Source organism: Meles meles, chromosome 5 (genome assembly GCF_922984935.1).
Source record: "Meles meles chromosome 5, mMelMel3.1 paternal haplotype, whole genome shotgun sequence".
NCBI lineage: Eukaryota > Metazoa > Chordata > Mammalia > Carnivora > Mustelidae > Meles > Meles meles.
The window spans coordinates 41,980,920-42,006,131 of NC_060070.1; the positions used below are offsets into that span (position 1 = coordinate 41,980,920).

The window sequence follows — 25,212 nt, forward strand, 5'->3', positions numbered from 1 at the left end:
CTGGAGTTCTAGGGAGACCTGCGCTACGTGGAGGGAATGGCTGCTTCCCGGTTACCCCCAGCGACACTAACCTTAAAGCAGGTAGCGCCCGTTTTTGTCAGCCTTTTAGGGCAGCTTTCCTTGATCTGATCTCAATTATCCACCCCACCCTGCGGAGTGGGTCGCGGGGGTGGGACTTCCTGATGCGGAAGCGGGCGGTGGGAGGGGCGGGTGGAGGAAACTGCCCTCTGGCCCTGGCTGGGTTCAGGAGGCGGGCGGGCTGTGGATATCTTGGGACTTTGATGCCTCCGCCGCGGTGAAGTCTGAGCTATGGTAAAGAGTGAGATCGCCAAAGAATTTTAACTGCGTTGGTTAAAAAAAAAAAAAAAAAAAAGTACTATTACTGTAGGTACAGCCTCTAGTAACTAGTAGTCTTTTTTCTGCTCAGTGGTCATCCCTTGATGTTAAGGGTTCTTAGGTTTGACAAAGGAGTAAGCAAACAGCCCAGATACACTCTTTGCCTTTTTCTTAAAAGGGAAGTTTTTCTTTGTCCTTTTCAAAATTGAGGACCAAAGAGAAGTCGTCTATTTTGTTTGGTTTGCTAAAGTACAGCCCTCTGGGCTGTAGATTTTGCAGTGGTAATTGACATTTCTCCTTCCCTCTACAGTTCATGAGAAGGCAACAAGTTCTCCTCCTCTACAGAAAGATTTTGCAAGCAATTCGGGAAGTTCCAAATGATTCTGATCGCAAATACCTGAAGGACTGGGCAAGGGAAGAATTCAAAAGAAATAAAAGTGCAACTGAAGAGGTGAGGACAAGATCATGGTGAGGACAAGCCCTGACCGTTTTGTGTTAGTTGAATTTTTTTTTTTTTTTAAGTTTAATAGACATTTTGGAATATAAGGATCATGGAGATGTATCTACATCTTCATCATTCCTTTTAATTTACCAATTTTCCACTCAAATGATATTTGAAATTTTACGATCTTTACAGTATCATCCCCTGACTTTCCTGTTAAATCAGATATACATACACACACGTGAAAAGATTATAAATAAGACAGCATGATGGTTTGGGAAGTATGATAACTGGGGTTTATGAAAGCGTGCCAAACACTGTGCAGTTTGGGGTTTTCCTAATACACAGTGGCTCCAGTTCTCTCTGTGTTGGTCCCTAACAAATGAAATGATAGAGCTGTACCTTGTGTAACCAAGTAAAATGATGACCAGCTTTCACTTTCTTCTACAGGACACAATCCGGATGATGATTACTCAAGGCAATATGCAGCTCAAAGAGTTAGAAAAAACCCTTGCTTTGGCAAAATCTTAACTGTAGTGTTATTCTGAAAGACTGAATTTCAGAGTTTCCATGTGTATCATCGAGCTGATTAGACTCAATGATAGGCAGCCTAGAAGCAAGTCAAACTGTACAGTACCTGGGAGGATGTCAGAACATGGAGCACAGCATGTCAGAGCAAACAAAAGCATATCAGAACAATCGCCTAAACATTGAAAAAGACACCCTTGAAAATGTTTTTTGGAAATGTCAGCAATTCAGGTAGCAAAAACCAGTACAAGTGGTCAGCACTTAAAATCCTCAACATCATTAACCCTCTGGGAAATGCAAATTAAAACCACACTGGAACAGTACCACCTCCACTGGAATGACTATAACTAAAACAGTTAGTATCAAATATTGATAAAGATGTAGGGAAATTGGACCCCTCATACATGCTGTGGGAATATCAAATGGCACAGCCACTCTGGAAAACAGACTGTCAGTTGCTTAAAAGATTAAGTTACCACACAGGTCAGCAGTTTCCTCCTAGGTTTATAACCAAGAGAACTGATAATCTTTCTATAAAAAACTTGTATGGGAATATTCATAGCAGTATTATTCATAATATCCAAGAAGTAGAAGCAATCCAGAGGCCCATCAACTGATAAACGATTAAGTATGATGTCTGTAGAATATTATTTAGCAATAAAAAGGAATGAAGTACTGATAACATGTCTGCTACACATGGGTGAACCTGAGACCAGTCACAAATGATCACACATGGTACGATTCCATTTATATGAAGTATCTAAAATAGGAAGAAAGAGGTGGTTGCCCAAGGCTGTGTGGATAGCATGGCAAGTAATTGCTAATGGATATGGGGCTTCTTTTCTGAGTGATGAAAACATTCTAAAGTTACAGTGGGGCTCCTAGTTGCATAACTCTGAATATACTAAAGTCCATTGAATCGTATATTTTGCATGTATGATATATGAATTATACTTGAGTAAAGGTTTTACGGATTTTTTGGCTGATGTAGAATTGACATAGAATACTGTGTAAGTCAGTATTTTAAGAAACATACCGTATGAGATGTATGGAAGTATACTGACCTCAGGAGATGCCCTGGACCTTTCTTGAAAAAATCCTCCTGCATTACTGAGGGTTGTTGAGGTAGGTTCCTCCGATGGGTCATGATCCGGTCATCCAAGGATTCTCTGAAGACATCACCGGGAATATAGATCTTTGTTGGAAAGAGGAGATACAGAAGCTTAATGAACACATTGAGGCCAAAAAGAAGAGGCAACAACATGTGGATGAAACTAATGCAATTACCTTAGCATCCGCATAGAAGTGAGACTGTCAGGGAAGATCCTTGGTGCATTAGGTTCTCCTCCAGTGATGGGAAGAGAAAGTTTGCAGAATACATTGGAGACAAGAAGTTGACCTGAGGACACCCTGACCAAAATGTACAACAGTTAATTTAGTGAAAGTGAAAGCTTATGGCGGGATTGGCAGTCCCTACAGATGGATGTCCTCTGTTCTTTTACAGAACAGATCTAAAAAGGCAATCCCGGAATCTGACCAGCACCTGAAAAATGTAGGAGAAATTCTGCAGAATGATAAATGGTTACCTAGTACTGGACTGCACACCAGAAGGGAGAGGCAGAAGGTGGCGTTCGTCCATGACCTGCCTGCATTGCCAGGCTCCACTTGCCCAGCCCACAGGCTCAGCCCACAAGATAAAATAATTCTGAATATTCTTCTGCTAGGTTATCTAATTCAAAATGCATGAGCTAATTATCAGATTTGTACATAGCCTTACATCAGTCAAGCTATTGCCAAGTCTTCTGAAGGGCAGAAGCCTTTGTGAACAGTCTGTGAACAGAAAGCACTTTCCTTCTTGCAACATGATAAACCTGTTCAAGTATAGGCAATTTCTAGTAAATCTAAAATCTTGAACACTACAAATCACCTCTTCTGAGGTGTAGAAGTCAGTGACTTGGTGACACTCTTCCTAGCAGTGGTATATGTCAAAGATATAAGAGCATTTGTGGCTTAAGTTTGTAAGATGCAATTAACAGATACCAAGAAAACAGAACTTGGAATTTGTTTTGTTTTTTTTTAAATTGGGCAAAACACTAAAAAATTGAATTTTCATTTTCCAGAGGCTAAGATTATTATAACCTTTAACCTTTAATAATGGACAGTGTTTGAGTGCTAAATAAATCTTGGGCTAAACAACAATTTCTCCTCCCCTATGAAACCATGCTTATTAAGATGGCCAGGTTTGGGGCGCCTGGGTGGCTCAGTGGGTTAAAGCCTCTCTGCCTTTGGCTCAGGTCATGATCCCAGGGTCCTGGGATCGAGCCCCGCATCGGGCTCTCCGCTCAGCGGGGAGCCTGCTTCCTCCTCTCTCTCTACCTGCCTCTCTGCCTACTTGAGATCTCTGTCTGTCAAATAAATAAATAAAAATCTTAAAAAAAAAAAAAAAGATGGCCAGGTTCTAACTCCTGGTAGGACACATTCTATTTAGCATCTTTGTCAGTGTTCTGGCTTAGACAAATTACCCTTCTGGGTATTGCCTGTGAACTATACTCGCATGGGGGCGCCGGGGTGGCTGAGTCGGTTAAGCATCTCGATTTTGGCTCAGGTCATGATCTCAGCATTATGAGATCAAGCCCTGCCTCAGACCCTGTGTTAGGCCTGGAGCCTGTTTAAGAGTCTCCCTCTCCCTCATTCCCTACCCACCCTCTAAAACAAAACAACCCCACAACTATACTCTTATTTGAATGCTGGAAGTTTTGTTCCTGAAGTTTAATTTTAAGGTACTTGTTCAGTTTATGTATTTGAACTACGATAAGTCAAACCTTTATATTAAAATTTTTTAAATATCAAAGCTTTCTAGCATGAGGATAAGTGGCTAGGGCTATCATTTAGCATCCTGAGGAGCCTTACATCATTACCTCCTTTGAAGTGTGCCATCGGGTTGGAAGTTTCTAAACTCAGCACAGGCCTTGCTATGGGTGGGCCTGCAGAGGCCGTTCTCCTGTTTGAGGAAAGCAGCACACATTCTCTGGTGTTTATACTATCAGAGTCACACAAGCAGACACTCAGGAGAGGCTGAGACCCACACTTACTAAATGCTCTCTTTTACGGAAGAAAAATGCTAGTCAAACAACAGAAGGAAACCGCGCACATCTACTGTGGGAAAAAAACTGGAATTATGTAGAGTAAGATGAGGTCCAAGCAGAATCAAAAACAAACTGTCACTCTGTGCCAAACTCGAAATCACCACAGCCTATTTCCTTCCTTCAGGCAGGCATTTGAGCAATTGTCAGGATTAAATTGCTATTTTTGTTTACAAGAAAGCAGAAATTGCTTTTTACCTATTCTGGTTTGCATTAGGAAAATTTCTGTGTTGTTTCCCGATTATGTGTCTCATGGATTTAGTATATTCATACATCATATTTTGACAATATTACAGAAGAATATTTCCCTTTAAAATCACAACAGAAAACAATTTGAAAAAATTTTTTTAAGGACTTTATTTATTTGACATACAGAGATCACAAGTAGGCAGAGAGGCAGGCAGAGAGAGAGAGAGAGGAGGACGAGCAGGCCCCTGCCAAGCAGAGAGCCTGATGCGGGGCTCGATCCCAGGATCCTGGGATCATGACCTGAGCTGAAGGCAGAGGCTTTAACCCACTAAGCCACCCAGGCGCCCCTGAAATTTTTTTCTTATACATATTCTAAAAGGTCAATGGTTTTGTCTTCTAAATCTTAATCGATTTGGCTTTTCTATCACAGGAAGAAAATGTATTTAGCTTTTACGAATAATTTGTTAGAAAATGTTATTTTGCCTGCATACAGTTTTAAGCGAGGTTTTGTTCTCTTGGTTCAGTATTTTCTAAAGGTCAACAATTTAAACAAAACCTTAAAGCTTGCACTGAGAAGTATTTACATCATTTCCAAAATTTATTTTTCATGCAGTACACCTGATTTCTACTTTAAACCAGATGTATTTACCAGAAGTTACCCTTCTATCAAAACAAGGCAAAGTGTGTCTGCATGAAGGCACTCTTTCTGGGAACCATAAATTTGGTCAACCACACAATCAAAAATATCCACTATATATTCACACTTTCATTTTTTAAATAAGTATTTTAATATCCATAGTGTTGAGAACTATGTTTAATGCTTGGAGAAGACAAGTCAAGGTAGTAAAAATATTAAATAGAAGACAACATATCTCTCAAGTATCAGTGCTTGACTGGGGGAAAAAAGAAGATTTTAACATGAAGACATCAATTCCTTTATTTTGGGCTCCCAAAGTCAAAACTAAGACTGGAACTATATTCAATCTCACCACAGATTTTAGTTTACTCAGTGCAGTAATTCAGTAACAAAACCCCCACTGCAGTAATTATACCACTTTTCTGTGTTCTATATCATTTTCCCCCATAGCTATTGAAAGTTCCAATCTCTGTTTCAAACACGACCCACATGGCAGACTCTCAATGGTTTTGCTTCTTCGGAAGAGTACTAGGGTGGCATTCACTCATTGTAGCAGATAGCAGAAGGGAAAAGTAAGACACCTATCAGACCCAAAGTTGAATTTTTGACAATACTGAAGAACAAAGACCCAGTTTTTGAAAATAAGCCATTGGTCTAGAGATGATGCCACCATTTTGGGTTGGGAGGCTGACTGATGGTGTTTGGTTTCCTTGCCTCTATTGGGTTTCCCTTCCATTAGACAAGGAGCCGTGTCATCTGCCAGACAAGGTGCCTTTGACTCTTCTCATTCCTCCCTAGTCTCTCCCTGTGACCTGGACAAAAATACCCAGTTCACAGTGATAAGCCACCTGCTTCTGATGGGTGAAGGTTACGCAAGCAAAATCCTTCCTTCCAAAGCACTCTGTGGTTGAGATAAAATTTCATTTGTTTTCAGCATTTCTCAACAAGGATGCTTCTTGGGGTAACAGGAGGTATGTAGTGAGTGAAAGGAACTGCTTAGACTACAACTTACTATCTCAGGATTTCATCTGAGTATCGGACAGTTCTCAAGAAACTGACGTGTACTGAGGAAGGATTCTAAAGCTGTCCGTGACGCCTGACTGGGGAACCCAAGAAACTGAAGGTACCATCTCACTCTGGTTCTTCCTGAGGAGTGCAGAGGGGAATGAGGAGACAAAGACGGCTCTCCACAGAGCAGTGCAGCAGGAGAACCACACAGCCTTGACGGTAGCGGAGGAACAGGACAAGCTCACAGACATGAGCATCAGCTGGAGAGGACATGACATTGACTCCCTGTCCGGGTTGTATAATGGTGACCTACACCTAGATCTAGATTTGTTAGGAAGGACAGAGACCTTCTGTTGTAAGTCAATAATTGTCACTATTAAAAAACAAAAACTGCAAGCCTGATTAGGCAGAAACAAAGGGACTGTAAACATACTGTGTTTTCCTGGGTGTGCCCATGTCAGGAAAACATTTTCTCTTTGGCTCAATGAGCAACATTTTACTCAAAGTTAGGGACAACAGTACTCAGTTCCTGTGCTGTTAGAATGGGGATTTCTGTGCATACATGGAATCTAGAAGAGAGGAATATAATCCCACATACCAAGGGACAAGAAGTATAGAAGAGAAATCCAAAATTCAACCTATCTAAGCCACTTCTACAACTTTGTATATTCCATAGAGCAGAGTAAAATCCTCGGGGCTCCACAAAGCTGGGAAACAGTGGGGTCTAGCTCAAGTTATTGAATTATTTTACCTTGGAAGAATCAACTGCAAAGCAGTGGGAAACTTTTGAGGCTCTTTAATGACAGGACACAATTAGAAGTGAAATACTTCCAAGAAATTGCCTTCCTTCTTTATAAAATGTAGACCGATAAGCTCAAATTTAGAAAGATACTCTTGGATAATCGGGTGTGATTAAAGATAAAAGTTTCAGATAGTTTTTAGAGGAATGTTTTTCCATTAATCTTTAAAATCAGGATTAATCAATCGTAATATTACTGTATTTTGGCTGAAAATAGAGAAACAATGACCAGTGATTTGAACGTTTCTCATTTGAGTTTATTAACAAATGTTCCCAGTGCTATTAGCCAATTCCTCATTATTTTAAGTACCCATCGACTCTGCAAAATCTTTTAAGATATACTGGATCTAGTGACATCATGAAAATCTTTTTCTCCTCCAAATCTATTTGATAAGTTTTCATCTGGTTAAAAGGTCAGCATTTTGAGAAGTAGGAATTTGCGAGGGGATGTGCGCATCTCAGCCACAGTTCTTACAGAAAGATACTCTCTTCTGGGCCCCGCAGGTGTGCACCACATGAAGGGCCACCGGCGTTCACAAGGGATTTGCTTTTCTTCTTCCTTTTGACTTATATTATTTCATACCTCCTGAATTTTAGGGTTTAGGATTGATGCATCATACAGTTGCTTAGCGTTGCTCACCTAATCTGAGCTTTTGAACCTCAGATGACCCTAGACTGAGGTTGTGAGTTTGTAATGAAACCTGCAACTAAGCAAGTGTCCCCTGGTTTCAGTCTAACTGTTGAAGTCGTCATAACTTCAGGGCATGGGAAGCACAGGCCTGGCACATTTCAGAAATTCGACTTTTTTTTGAAAGGCAAGTCCGCCACGTGCACGATAAGGGACATGTTGGCCATAGCTCTTCTAGAGCCGCAAAGCCAGCACTCTCCAGGAATCCCTTCTTGTGCCGCTCCCCAGGTCCTAATTTTCCTTCTGCACCTTTGTCCTTAGTTTAGCAAGTTCTTCTTCTAAACTTTTAATATGTTCCTTCAGAGTGGCCTTGTCTTCCTGGGCCTTCTGACTGGCTTGGCTTCGTGCTTCCTCAATCTTCCTTTCATACCACTTTTCCATCTGGGTAGAAACGGCCTCAAAAAAATACTGGGTGATCTCCAGAGCTTGGGAGGTGTCTCGAATGTGAGGGGCGGTCTGCTCGCTGCCTGCTGCTGGTGGCGGCAGCCCACAGGGGTTGCTGGGTGCTGGGTGCTGGGTCCGATGCCTTGTCTGCCCACTTTTCCCAGATTTCTTGGTTTGGGTGCCTCTGTCCACACAGGGCCCAGCCTGCTGATCACATCTGGCTGCCTCTTTCAGGGGTAGCAAGGCTGTCTGGACCTTGACATTCCTCAGTCGAGAGCCTGTACAGTCTGAGGAAGACAGCTCCTGCTGTAGTCTGTGGGTAGCAGTGGAGTTGAAGGCCTTTTCCTTGGGCCTCACCACCTGAGGAGAACTGTCAGAAGCTGCTACTGGACCTGCAGTGACCACTGATTGATCCACACCTAGTTTCGGAAGGAAAATAAAACCACATTCACACAGTCCTGTGGCTCTGGGTTGGCATTTCAGAGTCCTGATAATCCTGTAAACCATCAGCCTTCCCAACGGCCCACCACCATGTGCAGTTTTTCCTCTGCCTTCCCCCGGTTTCACTTCCCCCCCGATGATCATTTTGGCTTGGGAGAGCTTAACAACACCGGTGGTATCTAAGCCAAAAACGTTGCTGGCCTTTCCTTTAGCCAGTTAGAAAGCTTAGAAGGTTCTGGGTACCATTTTGTGATTGCTAAGGATGACACAGCTCACCAAGGGTCTCCAAAACAGAACTGGGTATGTATTGATGAGACTGAATCTGCCCATTCCCTAATTTCTGGGCCTTTCCACACCCCCAGTTATTAGCTCCTTGACTCAAGCCCGAGTTTGGTGAGGTGGTCATATTCTCTATACCCAGAGCTCCAGCCAAGTTCCATAAAGAGACCTGGCATGATAAATTTGCCCAGGTTTTCCCCAATGTTACGGGCACAAAGAAGATAAAAACCACAGTTCCAGAAATGGTCTATAATAACATAATATGCTTGACATATCAGAATTCCTCACAGAGGCCTAATTACAAAGGCTCTAATTGTCCTCAAAATTATCACTGAGTAAAAGCACTGTGGCTAATGAGAAGACACTTTGCTTGAAAGATGTCTCTGTCTAGCACCTTAGGGCAGCCTCAATACAGGAACTGCTGCTCACGGAGGCTTTACATAGTTGGACAAAGGTCAAAGGCTGATCAGGGAGAAGAAAGGAGAAAGTAGCCCAAGGGCCAGGGCAAGAGCCCTGCCGAGGAGACATGTTCATTCCTCACTCTTCATCTTTGGGACCCACTCTGACACCATCAACACTGCACCTGAAACACTGTCATCACCAGTCAACAATTCTTTTACTCCTTCATTCAGATACGTCTGAATACTTAAATAGGAGTACTTTCCTACTGTATGGCAACTGGACGTACAGCGGTAAGCAAAATATGTCCTTAGCCCTATAGAATTCACAATACACTGTTTTCCACAACCCTATCCTAGGGGCTGCCTTTGGATAAAGCAGAGAACAATCTCCGGGGGTTTTACCACTTTTGGGTGGAACAGCGCACTCTGCACGCACGTTACCTGTAGAGGACTCGCAAGTAGATGGTGTGGATTTGGTCCTAGAGGCCCTAGAATCTCCAGAAAGCTTCAGCTCCAGATTCTGAATCTTTAACATGCACCAGGTTTTTAATTCATCCACCAGTGACGTCTAAGAAAACAAAACCCACACACACAAACCCACACAAATGATCAGGTGAGTTGCACATGTGGTTTATGAGTGAAAGCATCAAGAGTGGACTCTCCAGTTATGAGAGTTCAGAGCATCATCTTGACCCGCCTAAAAGCTGTGGATCTCCTTCCTCCCTGCCCACAAGCCACACAGCCTTCTCTGCTGCCCTCTGCAGACCAAGCTTCACCCAGCACCAAACCTGACAGTTTCTATGATCTTGTGGCTTAGGGCAAGAGATACCTTGAACACCCAAAGCTTCCCAAATCCTACAAATCAAGAGTATCTGGCTGCTTAGGAGCATGAACTCACACACACTCAACAAGGACTCAGTTTATGTTGTCTTGGGGAGACGAACTCCCCAAGGGTAGGAACCAAGCCTCGCTCAGCAACAGAGCAATGCCTAACAGACGCACAGTACACAGAAGGGATTCAAAGCAGAGACCACACCTCCCCCAGCATATTCTGTGAACGGTTTAGTCTCCACCTATTGCCAGAATATTCGGCAACAAAAGGACTGAACTACATGTTCTTTTCTATTCATTATATAAATGAATAAAAGGACACTGTAAAGAGGACATGTTACACATGACAAATGCTTTTATGGGCTCTGGGCCTCTGGGTTTTCAGTGATGGTCTTAACTCAGTGGAGAGGAGTGGTAAATACCCAGCTAAGGACAGATCCTGGTTTTTACCTGTCGTTTCTCTCCCTCGTGCTTCTCGGCGTCAGAGTGCTGCTGCAGGCGGGTCAGGCACTCGGTTCTCTCCGCTGAGAGCCGCTCCACCATCAGCTTGTCCAAAACACGCATCTAGGATTCAACGGGCAGACAGCGGAGGACTGAGACGATCTAAGGATGGGTCTCAGTCTCTTGACTCCTGAGAGGGGGCTCTGGGGGACCGAGCAGGGGCCAGAGAGAATAAAAGCAAACCTCAACTTCTCTTTTATCCTAGTTTCATCTAGTCTCCATCAGACTCCAGGTTCTCACCATCCCTGAGCCTGTTTCTGTGTAGTCAAGGCTTCATTTTCTCATTTGTTAAAGTCCTAAGGGGTTGAAGAGACTGAACATACGGTAAATTTAAACTTAAGCCAACAGACCTTGTACATAGAATTTTTATAGGTTTCAGAAACATTATTTCCAAGACTATTATTGAAAGGAAAAACTGTTTCTAAAAGTCTGCAGCTGTGCCCTTCCAATGAGTTCTTAACACCCCACCCTAAGCGTCAGTGGCTGCCTGTGAAGTGGCAAAAGAAGCCGAAGTCTCAGCGCTTTTACCCAGTGTCCAATGAACAAAGGCCCTGGGGCTTCCCTGAGAGGAATCGAAGCAAGTGTGAAGAAGGGTGGGGAAGGAGCTTAAAGGGCTTGCGTCAGAGAACAAATGATTGTCCCCTTTCAGTCGCACCCTCCTGGTTCCCCCAACATCATGACGTTTCCCTGCAGGGCCCTAACACCCAGGAGAGCCAAACGTCCACTGCTCAGACAAGGCCTGAACAAGGGAGAGGAAACTTGTCAGCAGGGGCTAGCCCACAAGGGCTCGCTGCTGGGCTCTTCTCCTGTCAGGGACACACGGGAAGCTCAAAAAGCTAAAAGAGCAGCAGCAGGTCTGGAGATGCTGTGAGCACTTTCTGTTTGGTTCCTTCAGCCCTCCTGTCTTCCTGTGAGCCGCTCTCTGGTCTCCTCAGATTGGCTGACTCCCCTCCCTCCTTATCCCGGTCACCGACTTGCTCTAACTTAGCCCCAGGGCACGGCTGACTGATGTCTGTGTGAGCTACGGACTCATGCCACTCCAGAGTCCTTTACTTGTGATCAGGAATTAGGAGGAAGAGTCTACACCCCCATCTGTCACACTCCTTGAAATGAAGTGAGGTCCTTGAGAAGATCCAGCATTTATCGAATACACTCCTCTCCGGGCTTAGGTTGGCTGAAGGGGGTTTTATTTGTAAGACAGTCTTAACTAATATATTATGGCACTAGGAGAAGACTTCTTGAAGGGGCTTTCCATGAAGTACAAATAGCAGATGAACATAAATGCTCTACCTCATCAACAAACAAGGAAACCAGAATTCAACAATATTCTTAATCAGTTCAACAAAAGCTTCAAAAATGATAATGATTGTAAAAGTTCAAGACGGAGACTCAATTTATATCCTTACCCAGCCTGTTGGATATAAATTCACACAACTTTTCTGTTAAGTAGATTACTAATATTTGTCAAGAGCTTTAAACATATTTCTTTTTAATTTTTTTTGAAGATTTTATTTATTTATTTGACAAACAGAGATCACAAGTAGGCAGAGAGGCAGGCAGAGAGAGAGAGAGGGAAGCAGGCTCCTGGATGAGCAGAAAGCCGGACGCGGGACTCAATCCCAGAACCCTGAGATCATGATCTGAACGGAAGGCAGAGGCTTTAACCCACTGAGCCACCCAGGTGCCCCCTTTTTTTTTTTTTTAAGATTTTATTTATTTGACAGACAGAGACACAGCGAGAGAGGGAACACAAGTAGAGGAGTGGAGAGGGAGAAGCAGGCTTCCCACCGAGCAAGGAGCCTGATGTCAGGCTTGATCTTAGGACCCTGGGATAATGACCTGAGCCAAAGGCAGATGCTTAACAACTGAGCCACCCAGGTGCCCCAAACATATTCTTAACTCTGGACCCAATTATCCTAAATCTGAGCAAATAACTTGAAAAGCAAACATTTACCCACATAAATGTTCATCATAGCATTATTTATAAGAGTGAAAAACTATAAACAATTTCAAAATCTAATAAAAAATATGCTGGAATATTATGAAGCAAAGGACATGGGAAAGTGATCAGGATATCCAATCAGGTGAAAAGCTGGTAGCAAAAATATGTAACTTAAGGTGACCTAACTTAAGGTTTCATTTAGTCTTCATCAGACTCTAGGTTTTCACCACCCCTGAGCCCATTTTTGTGTAGTCAAGGCTTCTTTTTCTCATTTGTTAAAGTCCTAAGGGGTTGAAGAGACTGAACTCACAGTAAGTCCACAACTTGAGCCAATGCAGACCTAGTATTAAGGTAACCTAAGGTATAACTTAGGGAGGTGTGTGGGTGTTTGGGTGAAAGTGGTGATGGGGATTAAGGAATGAACCTGATGGATGAGCCTGGATGATGTGTGGAATTGCTGAATCACCACACTGCACACCTGAAACAGAGCTCTGTTAACTATACTGGACGTGGGGAAAAAAACCTGTAATAGACAAAACCGAATTACATATTCCACTCCATACATGGAAGAGTACATTGCCATTAATTAGCATACCAAAACCCAACACAGCTAGGACATTACCAAATTTAAACATAAACTTAAAGATGGTCCAAGATGGTGAGGCAGTAAGACCCCATCATCTCCTCCACAGACACACCAGATCTACGCCTATTTATAGAGCAACTCCTCCCAAAGACCTGGGGGATGACCGAGCAGTTTCTGCACCACAGAAGATAGACCAGACAGAGAACAGCAAGGGAGACAGAGACACGGTAACAGAGGGAACCCTCCACCCCAACACTGAACTGTAGTGGAGACAGTACTGAGGGAAGGAGGGAAGATTTGTCTGCCCTGTGCACAGAAGAAAAGCCAGGATTTAAAAGGGCAGCGAGAATACAAAGGAACCAGAACCTGCCAAATGTCAGGGCAGTCACTGGAACGCTCTCCCGGTCAGAAGGGCTGGCAAGCACCAGAGTCTGTGTTCCTCCTCCACCTTCATATCACAGAAGGGAGCAGGGCCTGGGAACCCCCGGCTTCCTGCCACCTCAATGAGCCCTGCCCTAACCCTCAGCAGCCCGATCTGTCCCACCAAGGCAGCCCCAGCATGGTGCAGTGCTCACGACAGCTCCAGCCATTTTGCCAAGGTGACACAGGCTCAAAGTACCTTGAACACTCCAGGCCCACATCGCTTCAACTCCAAATAACTTGCCAGGGCACACTCAACACAGTGTCCTGAGTCCTCCCAGCCTGAGTCCCCCTTGGCTCCAGATGCTTAAAGGCACACACAGACGACGTGCTAGGGTGCATCCCGTGAAGGGCACCCTGGAACACATCACCTCGCACCCACTTTGGCTTCCACTCACCTCTGTGGGGTCTCTGACGCAGAGGGCCCCGGGACTGCCCCAATCTGCACTCACTTTAGTTCAGGCCATTCCACTAAGACAGCCCCAATGCGAAGAGCCTGGGGACCCCCACCCTCCGGCCACACCAGCCACAGTTCTGCCAGCCAGCCGAAGTCCCCAAGCACACACACTCTGCATAGGGAATGACCACGCATAAGAGCATTCCTTCAGGGGCGCCTGGGTGGCTCAGTGGGTTAAAGCCTCTGCCTTCAGCTCAGGTCATGATCCCAGGATCCTGGGTTTGAGCCCCGCATCGGGCTCTCTGCTTGGCAGGGAGCCTGCTTGTGATCTCTGTCTGTCAAATAAATAAATAAAATCTTTAAAAAAAAAAAGAGCATTCCTTCAAGTTTAAGAGAAGTAGCTGTTCTGCCTCATTCATAGAAACAAAAGTAGAAAGTCAAGCAAATGAGGAGACAGAGAATAGGCTTCAAACAAAAGAACAAGACAAAAGAGCAAGAAAAAGAACTAAACAAAACAGAGGTAACCAATCCTAGTGGTAAGGTTCAACGTGATGGTCTTAAAGACGCTCACCAGTTGCACAGAAAGGGATGAACTCAGAACTTCAATAAAGAGACAGAAAACATAAAAAGAAGCAATCAGAGATGAAGAATATAGTAACTAGAAGGACAAGTATAATAGAAGGAACCAACAGACTAGGGGATGAAGAAGAATGGATCTAGAATCTGGGAGATGAGGCAATGGAAAGCACCCAGACTGAATAGGAAGAAAAACGAATTTTGAGATAGCTAGAAACTTCCCTGAGTTGTGGAAGGGAAACAACCCCAGGTTCAGGAAGCACAGAGAGTTCTGAACAAAAGGAACCTAAAGGAGATACACACCATGACACATAATTAAAATGTCAAAGAATAAAAATAAAGAGAATTTCAAAAGCAGCAAAAGAAAAGTAGTAACATTCAAGGAAATGCCCATAAGGCTATCAGTGGATTTTTCAGAAACTCTCAGGCCAGAGGAAAGGACAGGATATATTCAAAGTCCTGAAACAAAAAAACCTACAACTGACAATATTCGGCCCAACAGAATATTTATTCTTCAGAATCCAAAGAGAGATAAAGACTTTCCCAAACAGAAGTTAAAAGACTTCGTCACCATTAAAACACCCTTACAAGAAAATGTTTTAAAGATTTCATTTATTTGAGAGAGTGAATGAGCAAGAAAGCACATACGAGCAGGAGCCAAGGGAAGGGTGGAGGGAGAGGGAGAAGCAGACTTCTCACTGAGCAGAGAGCCTGACATGGGGCTCGATCCCAGCACTCCAGGATCATGACCAGAGTTGAAGACAGATGCTTAACCCAGGTGCCCCAATCTTACAAGACATTTTATTTATTTATTTATTTATTTATTTATTTGACAGAGAGAGATCATAGGTAGGCAGAGAGGCAGGCAGAGAGAGAGGAGGAAGCAGGCTCCCCACGGAGCAGAGAGCCCAATGTGGGGCTCGATCCCAGGACCCTGAGATCATGACCTGAGCTGAAGGCAGAGGCTTAACCCACTGAGCCACCCAGGCGCCCCTCTTACAAGACATTTTAAAGAGATTTTTTTTAAGTAGTAAAAAGGCAATAATTAGAAAATTATGAATAAAAATTGATGAGTAAAAGCAACATACAGTAAAGTAGTAAAGCAATAAGTTATAAAACTAGTATGAAGGTTAAGGGACAAAAGAAGTGAAAGTGTATCTTTAAAGTTAGTTAGGGGGGCTCCTGGGTGGCTCAGTGGGTTAAAGCCTCTGCCTTCAGCTCAGGTCATAATCCCAGGGTTCTGGGATCCCGCCCCGCCTTGGGCTCCCTGCTCAGCATGGAGCCTGCTTCCCTCCCTCTCTCTCTGCCTGCCTCTCTGCCTACTTGTGAGCTCTGTCTGTCAAATAAATAAAAAAAATCTTTAAAAAAATAATAAAGTTAGGGAAATTCAAAAGAAAAAAAATAACATATAAAAACCATGAGGGGTGGTCAGTAAAAATGAAGTTCTTTTTAAATGTATTCAAACTTAAGAGACCTTTTTTTTTTTGAAAGAGAGCAGGCATGTGCACATGAGCAGAAGGTGGTAGTGGGGAGAGGTGGGGCCGAGGGAGAGAGAGAAGCTCAAATATGCTCCATGCCTGGTTCAGAGCCCAATGTGGGACTTGATCTCATGACTTTGAGATCATGACCCAAGCCAAAACTCAAGAGAGTTGGTCGCTTAACCGACTGAGCCACCCAGGCTCCCAAAGTGACCATCAATTTAACATAGACTTCTATATACCTAGAATATTATATAGGAATCTCACGGTAAACACAAACCCCAAACCTAGGATACACACACACACACACACATACAAGAAAGAAAGTGAAGCAGAACATTAAAGAAATCCACCAATCAAGGAAACAGAGCAAGAGAGGAACAAAGAAGAACTATGAAACAAGAAAATAGTAAAATGGCAATAGGCACATACCTATCAGTAATTAAATGTAAATGGTCTAAATGATCCAGTCAAAAGATAAGGGGTGACTGAATGGATTAAAAAAAAATAAGACCCATCTATTTGCTGCCAAAAGATACTTACTTCAGACTTAAAGGCACATTCAGACTAAGAGTGAAGGGATAGAAGATATTCCATGCAAACAGAAGGGGAGTGGGGAGAAGGTAGCCAGGGTAGCAATGCTTATATCATAAGAAACAGACTTTAAAACAAAGACTGGGGCACCTGGGTGGCTCAGTTGGTTAAGCAACTGCCTTCGGCTCAGGTCATGATCCTGGAGTCCCAGGATCAGGTCCCCCATCAGACTCTAAGCTCCAAGGGGAGTCTGCTTCCCCCTCTGACCTTCTCCCCTCTCATGCTCTCTCTCACAGTCTCTTTCTCAAATAAATACATAAAATCTTAAAAAAAAAAACAAAAAAAAAAACAAAAAACAAAACAGATTGAACAAGAGAAAAAGAAGGGCTTTACATAATGTTAAAGAGATCAATCCAACAAGAGGATTCTAATGATTATAAATATATACGCACCCAACATCAAAGCACCTAAATACATAAAGCAAATATTAGGAGACATAAAGGGAGAAATTGATAGTAATACAATAATACTAGGAGACTTTAACTTCCCACTTACATCAGTGGATAAGTCATTCAGATAGAAAATAAACTACCATTTTTTAAAAAAGATTCTATTTATTTGATAGAGTGTGCAAGTGAGAGCACACACATGTGCACAAGCAGGGGGAGTAGCAGGCAGAGAGAGAAGCAGGCTTCCAGCTGAGGAGGGAGCCTGATGCGGGACTTGATCCCAGGACCCTGGGATCATGACCTTGGCTGAAGGCAGAGGCTCAACAAACTGAGCCACTCAGGTGCCCAGGAAATTGTCTTTGAACCACACATTAGAACATTTGGACTTAACAGATATTTATAGAACATTTTATCCAAAAACAACAAAATACACATTCAAGTGCACATGGAACATTCTTCAGGATAGATCATGTGTTAAAACAAATCTCAATAAATGTAAAATGACTAAAATCATATGAAGCACCTTTTCTGACCATAAAGTATGAAACTAGAAATCAATTGCAATAAAAATATGGAAAAACCAAAAACACATGGTTTAAATAGCATGTTATTAAACAACCAATGGGTCAACAAAGAAATCAAACTAAAAATATATATATATGTGTGTGTATATATATATATATATAGAGAGAGAGAGAGAGAGAGAGAGAGAGACAAATGAAAATAAAAACAATAGTTCAAAATCCTTGGGACACAGCAAAAGGAGTTCTAAGAGGGAAATTCAGGTAATATGGGCCTACCTCAAGAAGCAAACAAAATCTCAAACAAAAAAAACTAATCTTACACCTAAAGGAACTATAAGATGGAAAAGCCCAAAGTCAGAAGAAAAGAGTAAATGTCAGAGAGAAATAAATGAATCAAAAACTAAATTAAAAAAACAAAAACAAAAACAGAAAAGATCAGTGAAACCAAGAGCTGCTTCTTTGAAAAGAAAATTGATAAACCTTTAGCCAGAATCATCAAGGAAAATTGTGCCATTGCAGTGACATGGATGGAACTAGAGGGTATTGTGCTGAGTGAAATTAGTCAATCAGAGAAAGACAGTTATCATATGATCCCACTCATATGTGGAATTTAAGGGACGAAATAGAGGACTGTGGGGGACAAGCGAGAAGAATAAAAGAAGATGAAACCAGAGAAGGAGACAAACCATAAGAGACTTAATCACAGGAAACAAACTGTGTGGTTGGAGGGGATCAGGGTGGGGGCTGGGGTAACTGGCTGAGGGCACGTGATGTAATGAGCACTGCATATTATATAAGACTGATGAATCGCAGACCAATACCTCTGAAACCAACAATATATGTTAATATACTGAACTTAAATTTTAAAAAAAGATTTTTAAAAATTTGAATAAATGGGCTTGAAAGAAACCAGGACTCTTCCTGACAACCCAGCCGAAACACTCAGGGCAGAGGCTGTGGAACAGAAGGATGCTGGAGGGCTCTTTCTGATTTCCATTTCCTGTCCCGGCAGCGGGGCATAAAGAGTTCCGGCAACTCACTGACCTGGTGCTGGGTCTTGCCCTCCATGTGTCCCAGTTTTGTGTTCATTTTATCCTGCACGGACCCCAGCTCTGCTCTGATCTCCTCCACAGCTGCCTCCAGCTGGTTCTCCAGCTTGTTGATTAGGGGTTCACATCGACAACCATTGATCGGTGCCTGACAGGGGAAGAGCAAAGGAATCAATCCGCTCATCCGTTCCTTCCACAGATCGGTTTTGAGTCCCCGTCCAGCGCCAGTCAGTATGCCGGGGGATATGGATGATGGAGGGGGCAGACGGATTCCTGGTATAACTTTGTCCAGTGGGCCAAGCCTTGAGACCAACAGGCATTAGGAAGTTTCAGAGTACCAATCCTTGCTGCTTTTATCTACTCTGGGGCCTCAAAATGATCCAGTCCCCTAAGGAAGGTACAGAAAGCCGTGTGACTTCCCCTCTGTGTCTGGGCCTCAGCGAGGGGGCGCACCTTCAGTTTAGGTCAGGAGGGCCACCTGGTTTATCTTCAGAGCTCATGCCTTAAGTCAACACTGAAAATGGGTGTTAGTCCCCAGGAATAGTAATAAACACGCAGCCTTGCTTAAGGCCGAGGGTCCCAGGTCTGGACGGGGCTCGTCGGGTACCTGCATCACTTTCCCGTCCTTGCCCCGGTACAGCGTGTAGAGCTGGTAGGCTCTGAACTCATGGGGAGGGGGCGGGGGGGAGCATCGGTGCCTGGGCCTCTTTCTAGGATGATTATGAGCATGCGCACTCTTCTGGTGTCCAGGCTGTTGGTCCGCTGGTGGGGTGGGGTCAGAAAACGCGGACACCTGTGGGAGAGGAAGAGACAGTACCCCTGAGCACTGGGACATCTGCAGGACTGATGCCCAGTGTACCACGCCCATCTCACTCACCTCTGACCGAAGAACCTGGCTTGCTTTGTCTCATGGCATTCCTCTGTAAGCACCCCATGTCAAAAGAAATCAATCAGCCCACTAACCTTGTGTTTGAAGTTGGCCAGATTTCATTTTTGTGCTCTGGCTCCCAACCAGCAAGCCAAGCAAAGCGGTGTTTTTATCTACTGGGCATGACGCTATCCCGGGGCCCTCTGCCAACCCATCTCCCAGCCCTCCCCTGGCTGTTTTTAACGGGCCTCCTGACCTTGGGCCTTGACTTTCTCTGTCGGTTGTCCTTTGCTCTGGGCTCTGGGGAGGCAGACAGGAAATCTTCTCTGGCCTCTTCTTTTCTAGGTACAGCATGTTCGCTACTGGGGGTGTCTCCTGCTGAGACACTTCCCTACAGAGGAAAGAAAAAAAGCCCAGAAACCAGTTCTAATTGCCCTTTTTCCCTCTGCCTTTTTCTGTAATGGTGTAAAATTCTGGTTGCAGGGCGCCTGGGTGGCTCAGTGGGTTGAGCCGCTGCCTTCGGCTCAGGTCATGATCTCAGGGTCCTGGGATCGAGTCCCGCATCGGGCTATCTGCTTGTCAGGGAGCCTGCTTCCCTCTCTCTCTCTCTGCCTGCCTGTCTACTTGTGGTCTCTCTCTGTCAAATAAATAAATAAAATCTTTAAAAAAAAAAATTCTGGTTGCAAGACGGCATCCACTAAAGGACCCAGGGGACTCTGAGTCGATAACAAATAGGGAACACTGCCTGCTGGCCGACACTGACCGTGTTCCGTTTTCCCAGTCACTCGAGTATTTGACTTTGACTTTATGAGGGGCCAAATCAAACAGTTTTGGGTCTAATTCTACATTGTAGAGCTTCAGGAACCTACCACAAACACCTCAGCATTAGAGACTTTTTATTTTTATTTTTTTGCATTTCAACAACCACAGCAACAACAAAAATATCATTCATTCCCTGATCTTGGACCTCACAATTCATAATGGAGTATGAGAAACCTCTAAAAAAAAAAAAATCACATTTCCAGTCCTTATAGAACTCTTGCCAATTAATATATACAATACGCCTACAGGAACTTAATCAGAGTTACAATGCCTTAACCCTGGAAATGGATAAGATTTTAAAATAGAATAATGAGGGCTTAGTATAAAATTTTATGGGCCAAAAGTTATCTTTATATCCTAGCCTTTCTCGTTCTGGGAGAGCGGCAAGGCACGGTGCATTCCACGGCTATAGTGTCTAGTCGTGCCGGCTGTCTCCGTACGAGGGCACCTGGCAGAGGGACCTGAAAGCCAGCTCGGGCACTCTTTACCATATGTGCCCCGAGCGGGGCTGGGGTGCCCAGGGGGCGTCTTCTTCTCAAGTCTCACAGAGGAGTCCCATGGGCAACCATAGCCTCAGTCCACTCCCTAAGCAGAAAGGAAGGAAGCAACCTAGGCCAGCGGGTGTCAAACTTGAGTCCGCATCAGAATCACCCGCAGGGCTTGTTCCAACCCAGCTTGCCGGGCCCCCTCCCAGAGCATCTGATCCAGGGCTTCTGCATTTTTAACAAAGTCCCAGATGATACAGTGGATACCACACTTTGCCAGCCACTGCCCTATACGATTAAGGGCACAGTGTCCAAGGCGGAGCTGTCCACATGGTGGTGACAGGGCCACAGATACAGGGGGCTGGAAAAGACCGGCAGGCAGGCACACGATCTAAACCCTTGGAGGAGTGGAGGACAGGGAGCCGAAGAGAAAGCACGGACAGCAGTTTGAAGAAGTGGAAAGGAGAGACAGAGGGCGTGGCCGCAGCCCCACGAGCCCAGAAGCCGTGTGAGTCTCCCGCCCTCTGGAAGGGGGTGAAGCTGGGGAGGCGCAGGAGGGCTACCCCCCACCTTGCTTTGTGCCACCTCATCTCTTGGCACAGACTGAGCTCTCCTCTCTTCCTTGAGCCTCTCTCTCTTTTTCCTCAGGCTTCGCCCACGACTGAAGCGCAAGACCTGAAGGAGGCAAGAGGCATCGTTACAAACCCCCGGTGCGCAGCGTCAGCATGATGGACTCGTCCTCGGACCTGGTGTTCTGATCTAATGCAGCTTCCAGCCTGGTGGGAGAGACCCGGCGGTCATGTCAACAAGCGCTTCCAGACTGTTTGCTAGGCTCCTGAGAGGTCCCGTGCCAGGCTCTCTAAGGACCCAGAGAGGAGCCCTTAATCCCTCATTTCCAGGAGCTTCAGGTCTAGGACAAGAACAATGGCCACCATATCGGCGTATGCAGGCTGAACTCCAGGGACCACCGCTCAGAGAGACTAGGACAGGCATGGCATCCCCCAGAGTGGTAGAACATGGCAGCCTCGGGCCAGGCACAGGCTCACTATCTTGGTACACAGGACCTGAACTAGCCCATCAGATTTTCTCTTGATCTAACTGTATTCAAGGCATTGGGAGTTTGAGTCAAACATTGAGGTGCATCTGTGAACCACGGTACCAACCACAGGACAGGAATCTCTCCCTCAGAAGGAAGCATCTGATCTGCCCCTTTGAGTGCGGGAAGGTGGAATGGACACAGGCAAGTAGACATGGGGTCCGATAGCCTGATTTTGGAACCCAGCAGTAGCTGGCTGTAAAATCTTTGGTTAAGTTCTTTGCCCTCTCTGTATTCTCCAGTGTAAATATGAGGAGTTAATGGAATTAACCAAGACAAGCAGCTGGTTGGCACACGCTGGACCATCAGTCACTGTTAGGTGCCTTCTTCCTGCCCCGGTCCCTAGAGTACCTTGATTGACAGATGAAGTTTAACAAGGGTACAGATCTTCGAGCTGGCAGAAACCTTCAGTCTCTGGCCCAGCTTCATACCCTTCCCCCAGCCCCTTGCTCCCAGTTCAAGAGGCACCCACCCCACTTTGACTAAGAGGTCTAGGAAGTGCAAACACTTTTTCAAGGTCTCAAAATTTTTCTGCAATAAAACAGTTGGTCTTCATATGTAAATAGTTCAGCATAGTTTTCAGCTCCGTGTTCAACTTTGTGTTCATTAAATTCAAGTGACACTATTATGGGACAAAAAGAACCTCTACAGGCAGCAGGAGACACCTAAATGGAGAATTCTGGGCAATATCTGCCTGTGGCTGAACAAGATTTTTAAATTGTATTTTCATCCCCGAAGCCAACAGCTCTGAAAGTGACCAGGAACCCTGGGTCCACGAGGTTAAAATTACCTTCATGATATTAGCACAATGTCAGCCGCCTTCTCTCTCACACTGAGTGTACAGTGGTGTTTACCAGAAGCTGCACACGATACGCCAATGGATCACACGCGGAAGTAAAGGAGGGCCCTCCCATCTTTTTAGGAAAACAGTATGGAGATTTGCAGAAATGATCAATACTGCTATACTGCTACTTTATCAAAACAAGTTGTGTGAGAAGAGTAAGTTATTTTTCAGAAAATCAACTTCCTTTTGTGGTAACAGTTAAAAATGTTTATTATTTAAAAAACACTTTGCAAGTTGAATTTCAAATATGGTAACTATTAACAGATATAAACACAGCTCTTTATGGGCCTCTAGCACATTATGTGTCTCTAGACCAAAAGGTCTGAGAACCACTGTCCTAAGCCCTTTCTTCAGCTAAATTCAGACTCACTAGGAAGTCTAGTCTGATGCGAAGTGACTAGCGCCCATCGCTCATTCAGCTTAAGGACTGCCGGAACAGAATAGAGCCCAGCATCCACCCAAAATTCACTTTCAGAAGCATTTGTGAACCGTATCAATCTAAAATGAGAAGGGATACTCACAGGTCACCCAAATCACCAGAATAATTCCCTCCATAGACCGTGTTATTAGCCAGTGAAAATAACTTTGCATGGCTTACAGCCTTTCTCAGAGAACCATATCATCTACCAAATGGAATGTCATCAATCTTTTCCAGTTCACAGAAATCAGGGTATATTGATCTTTAGAAAGTAACCTTGTAGGACTGCCTTTGAAATCCATGGTCAACCAAGGTGCCAAGGCAAGGAATTTCCTGTTTCACACAGAGGAAGGCTAGTTCTATCACCTCAGAACAGAAGAACAGCATGTGTATAACTTTATGCATATTTGAAAGTTCCTTCTTCGTGTTGAGAATAGAGTTTAGCATATATAATCACGTAAAAAACTTCTGTAAAATGTCATCCTGTTTGCTATTCAAGTGGGTGTGGAAAAACTGAAGATTTTTTTGTTTGTTTTTAATGGAAACACTAAAGGAGAATTACATAGGAAAAAGGTCCACGGTAAAGTTTTTTTTCTCTGTGAACTCAGATTCCTGAGATCTGGAAGACAAAAGGCAGGCAGAGTTAGAGGCCTGTAAGTCTGTGTGCCTTGGAGATACTCCACGCCACAAAGTTTGATGATCATCATACAGCTAAGAACAGAAGTGGCTGTCCGAACTGTCAAATGCTGAGGTGTCATGTAACAGAGATGGATTCTGACCTTTATGACAGCATCCCTTACTTTCTGATCTATAAGAGACCAGTATTTTTCTATCAGGGTTCATGGATGTGATTCCGTTGATGATTCATTTGCAAATAGTTGGAAAGAGGTGGAAACATTTTCCAAAGGACAACTTGACTTGTTCCTGTCAGGGGATCCAGAGACTTCCAGACACCACTGAGGACCCACTCCATGGGCAACAGGCTGACCAGTTTTCAAAAGGCAAAAATCTTCACCACTTCCAGAAACTGCTAATTATATCAGATAGGTTTTAAAAATGTAAATGAGGGGTGCCTGGGTGGCTCAGTCGTTAAGCATCTGCCTTTGGCTCGGGTCATGATCCCGTGGTCCTGGGATCATGACCAGAATCAGGCTCCCTGCTCGACAGGAAGCCTGCTTATCCCTCCCCCACTCCCCCTGCTTGGGTTCCCTCTCTTGCTGTCTGTCAAATAAATAAATAAATATCTTAAAATTAAAAAAAAAAAGTAAATGAAATAAAGACCACACAGACCTCTGGGCTGATGGGAGTCGGGTATGGCAGGGTCCTATCTAGAATCTTCCTCTGGTTCTCTGAGACTTTACCTGCTTACAGCATCAGGCATATTAAGGTTGAAAACGAATCTATTTTTGCTGTAATGTAACAGAGTACCTCTAATCGGGAAGTAAACCATTTCCTTAATATTGGACATTTAGGTCCAAATTATTGTAACAAAATATTGGACAGCAACAAAAAAGCAAACTGGCTTCCATCATGATGAGTAATTATGTGAATGCAGAACATTTTCCTATTATAATTAAGATAAAGGGCAGGATACAAAAGGATATGTATAGTGTAGGCACAATTATGAAAATTAGGTGTCTGAAAGGTAATATGAAGAAACAAAAAACCGTTATTTCAGGTTGCTAAAATGAAGAACAGCTTATACATTATTAAGTGTTAGATAATTTCCAATCACAACTCAAATGATATCAATTTTAAGTTAAATGATGCCCCAAATACCATTACATTCAATACAAGGAAAGAACACCATTATATTTGACTGCCTCTATTAGACATTAACTGCTTTGTTTGCCTACAGTGGATCCCTTTCTCCCACCTTTCTCTAGGAAAGGCCCCTTCCAACCACACAGTCAAATGGATGCAGCTGTCTTCCTAACGTACCTGTCCTACTTGTTCAGGGCATTTATCCCAAGCTCGTCAATCACAATCCTCTTCTGTATCACTTAAACCAGAACCTTTTCCCCAAGCACTGGGGAGTTACAGTCCACAAAGCCAGTAAGGACCATGATCCAGCCACAGAGAAGAAAGGATGCCCAAGTATGAAGACGGGTCGCCGA

At 44.0% G+C, this 25,212-nt stretch overlaps 2 protein-coding genes across 9 annotated transcripts in view; one reads left to right on the top strand and one right to left on the bottom strand.

The window, feature by feature from the left end:
* LYRM2 (LYR motif containing 2) lies at window positions 1–3,505 on the top strand. Its single transcript, XM_046004125.1, has 3 exons — window positions 1–81; window positions 647–787; window positions 1,229–3,505. Exons 1-3 carry the CDS (start codon window positions 37–39, stop codon window positions 1,307–1,309), a joined length of 267 nt encoding a protein of 88 aa, XP_045860081.1. The 5' UTR covers window positions 1–36; the 3' UTR covers window positions 1,310–3,505.
* Window positions 3,506–7,728: 4,223 nt separating this feature from the next.
* ANKRD6 (ankyrin repeat domain 6) overlaps window positions 7,729–25,212 on the bottom strand; it is a 186,010-nt gene continuing 168,526 nt past the window's right edge. For 7 of the 8 annotated variants that reach the window (XM_046006161.1, XM_046006159.1, XM_046006153.1 and 4 more), the window contains 7 exons: window positions 21,308–21,412; window positions 19,687–19,821; window positions 19,170–19,355; window positions 18,558–18,710; window positions 10,557–10,670; window positions 9,717–9,843; window positions 7,729–8,573 (listed from right to left, as the gene is read on the bottom strand). In XM_046006161.1, coding sequence (XP_045862117.1) covers window positions 8,002–8,573; window positions 9,717–9,843; window positions 10,557–10,670; window positions 18,558–18,710; window positions 19,170–19,355; window positions 19,687–19,821; window positions 21,308–21,412 — 1,392 coding nt within the window. In that variant the 3' untranslated portion in view covers window positions 7,729–8,001. The remainder of the gene's footprint in view (window positions 8,574–9,716; window positions 9,844–10,556; window positions 10,671–18,557; window positions 18,711–19,169; window positions 19,356–19,686; window positions 19,822–21,307; window positions 21,413–25,212) is intronic. The other variant, XM_046006160.1, reaches the window with a different exon arrangement.

What these genes read in the sequence shown, in the direction of transcription:
- LYRM2 (XM_046004125.1), top strand. Translation starts at nt 37, where the DNA reads ATGGCTGCTTCCCGGTTACCCCCAGCGACACTAACCTTAAAGCAG. An exon ending in CGACACTAACCTTAAAGCAG is followed by an intron (nt 82 to 646) that starts GTAGCGCCCGTT and finishes TTCCCTCTACAG; the next exon opens with TTCATGAGAAGGCAACAAGT. An exon ending in ATAAAAGTGCAACTGAAGAG is followed by an intron (nt 788 to 1,228) that starts GTGAGGACAAGA and finishes TTTCTTCTACAG; the next exon opens with GACACAATCCGGATGATGAT.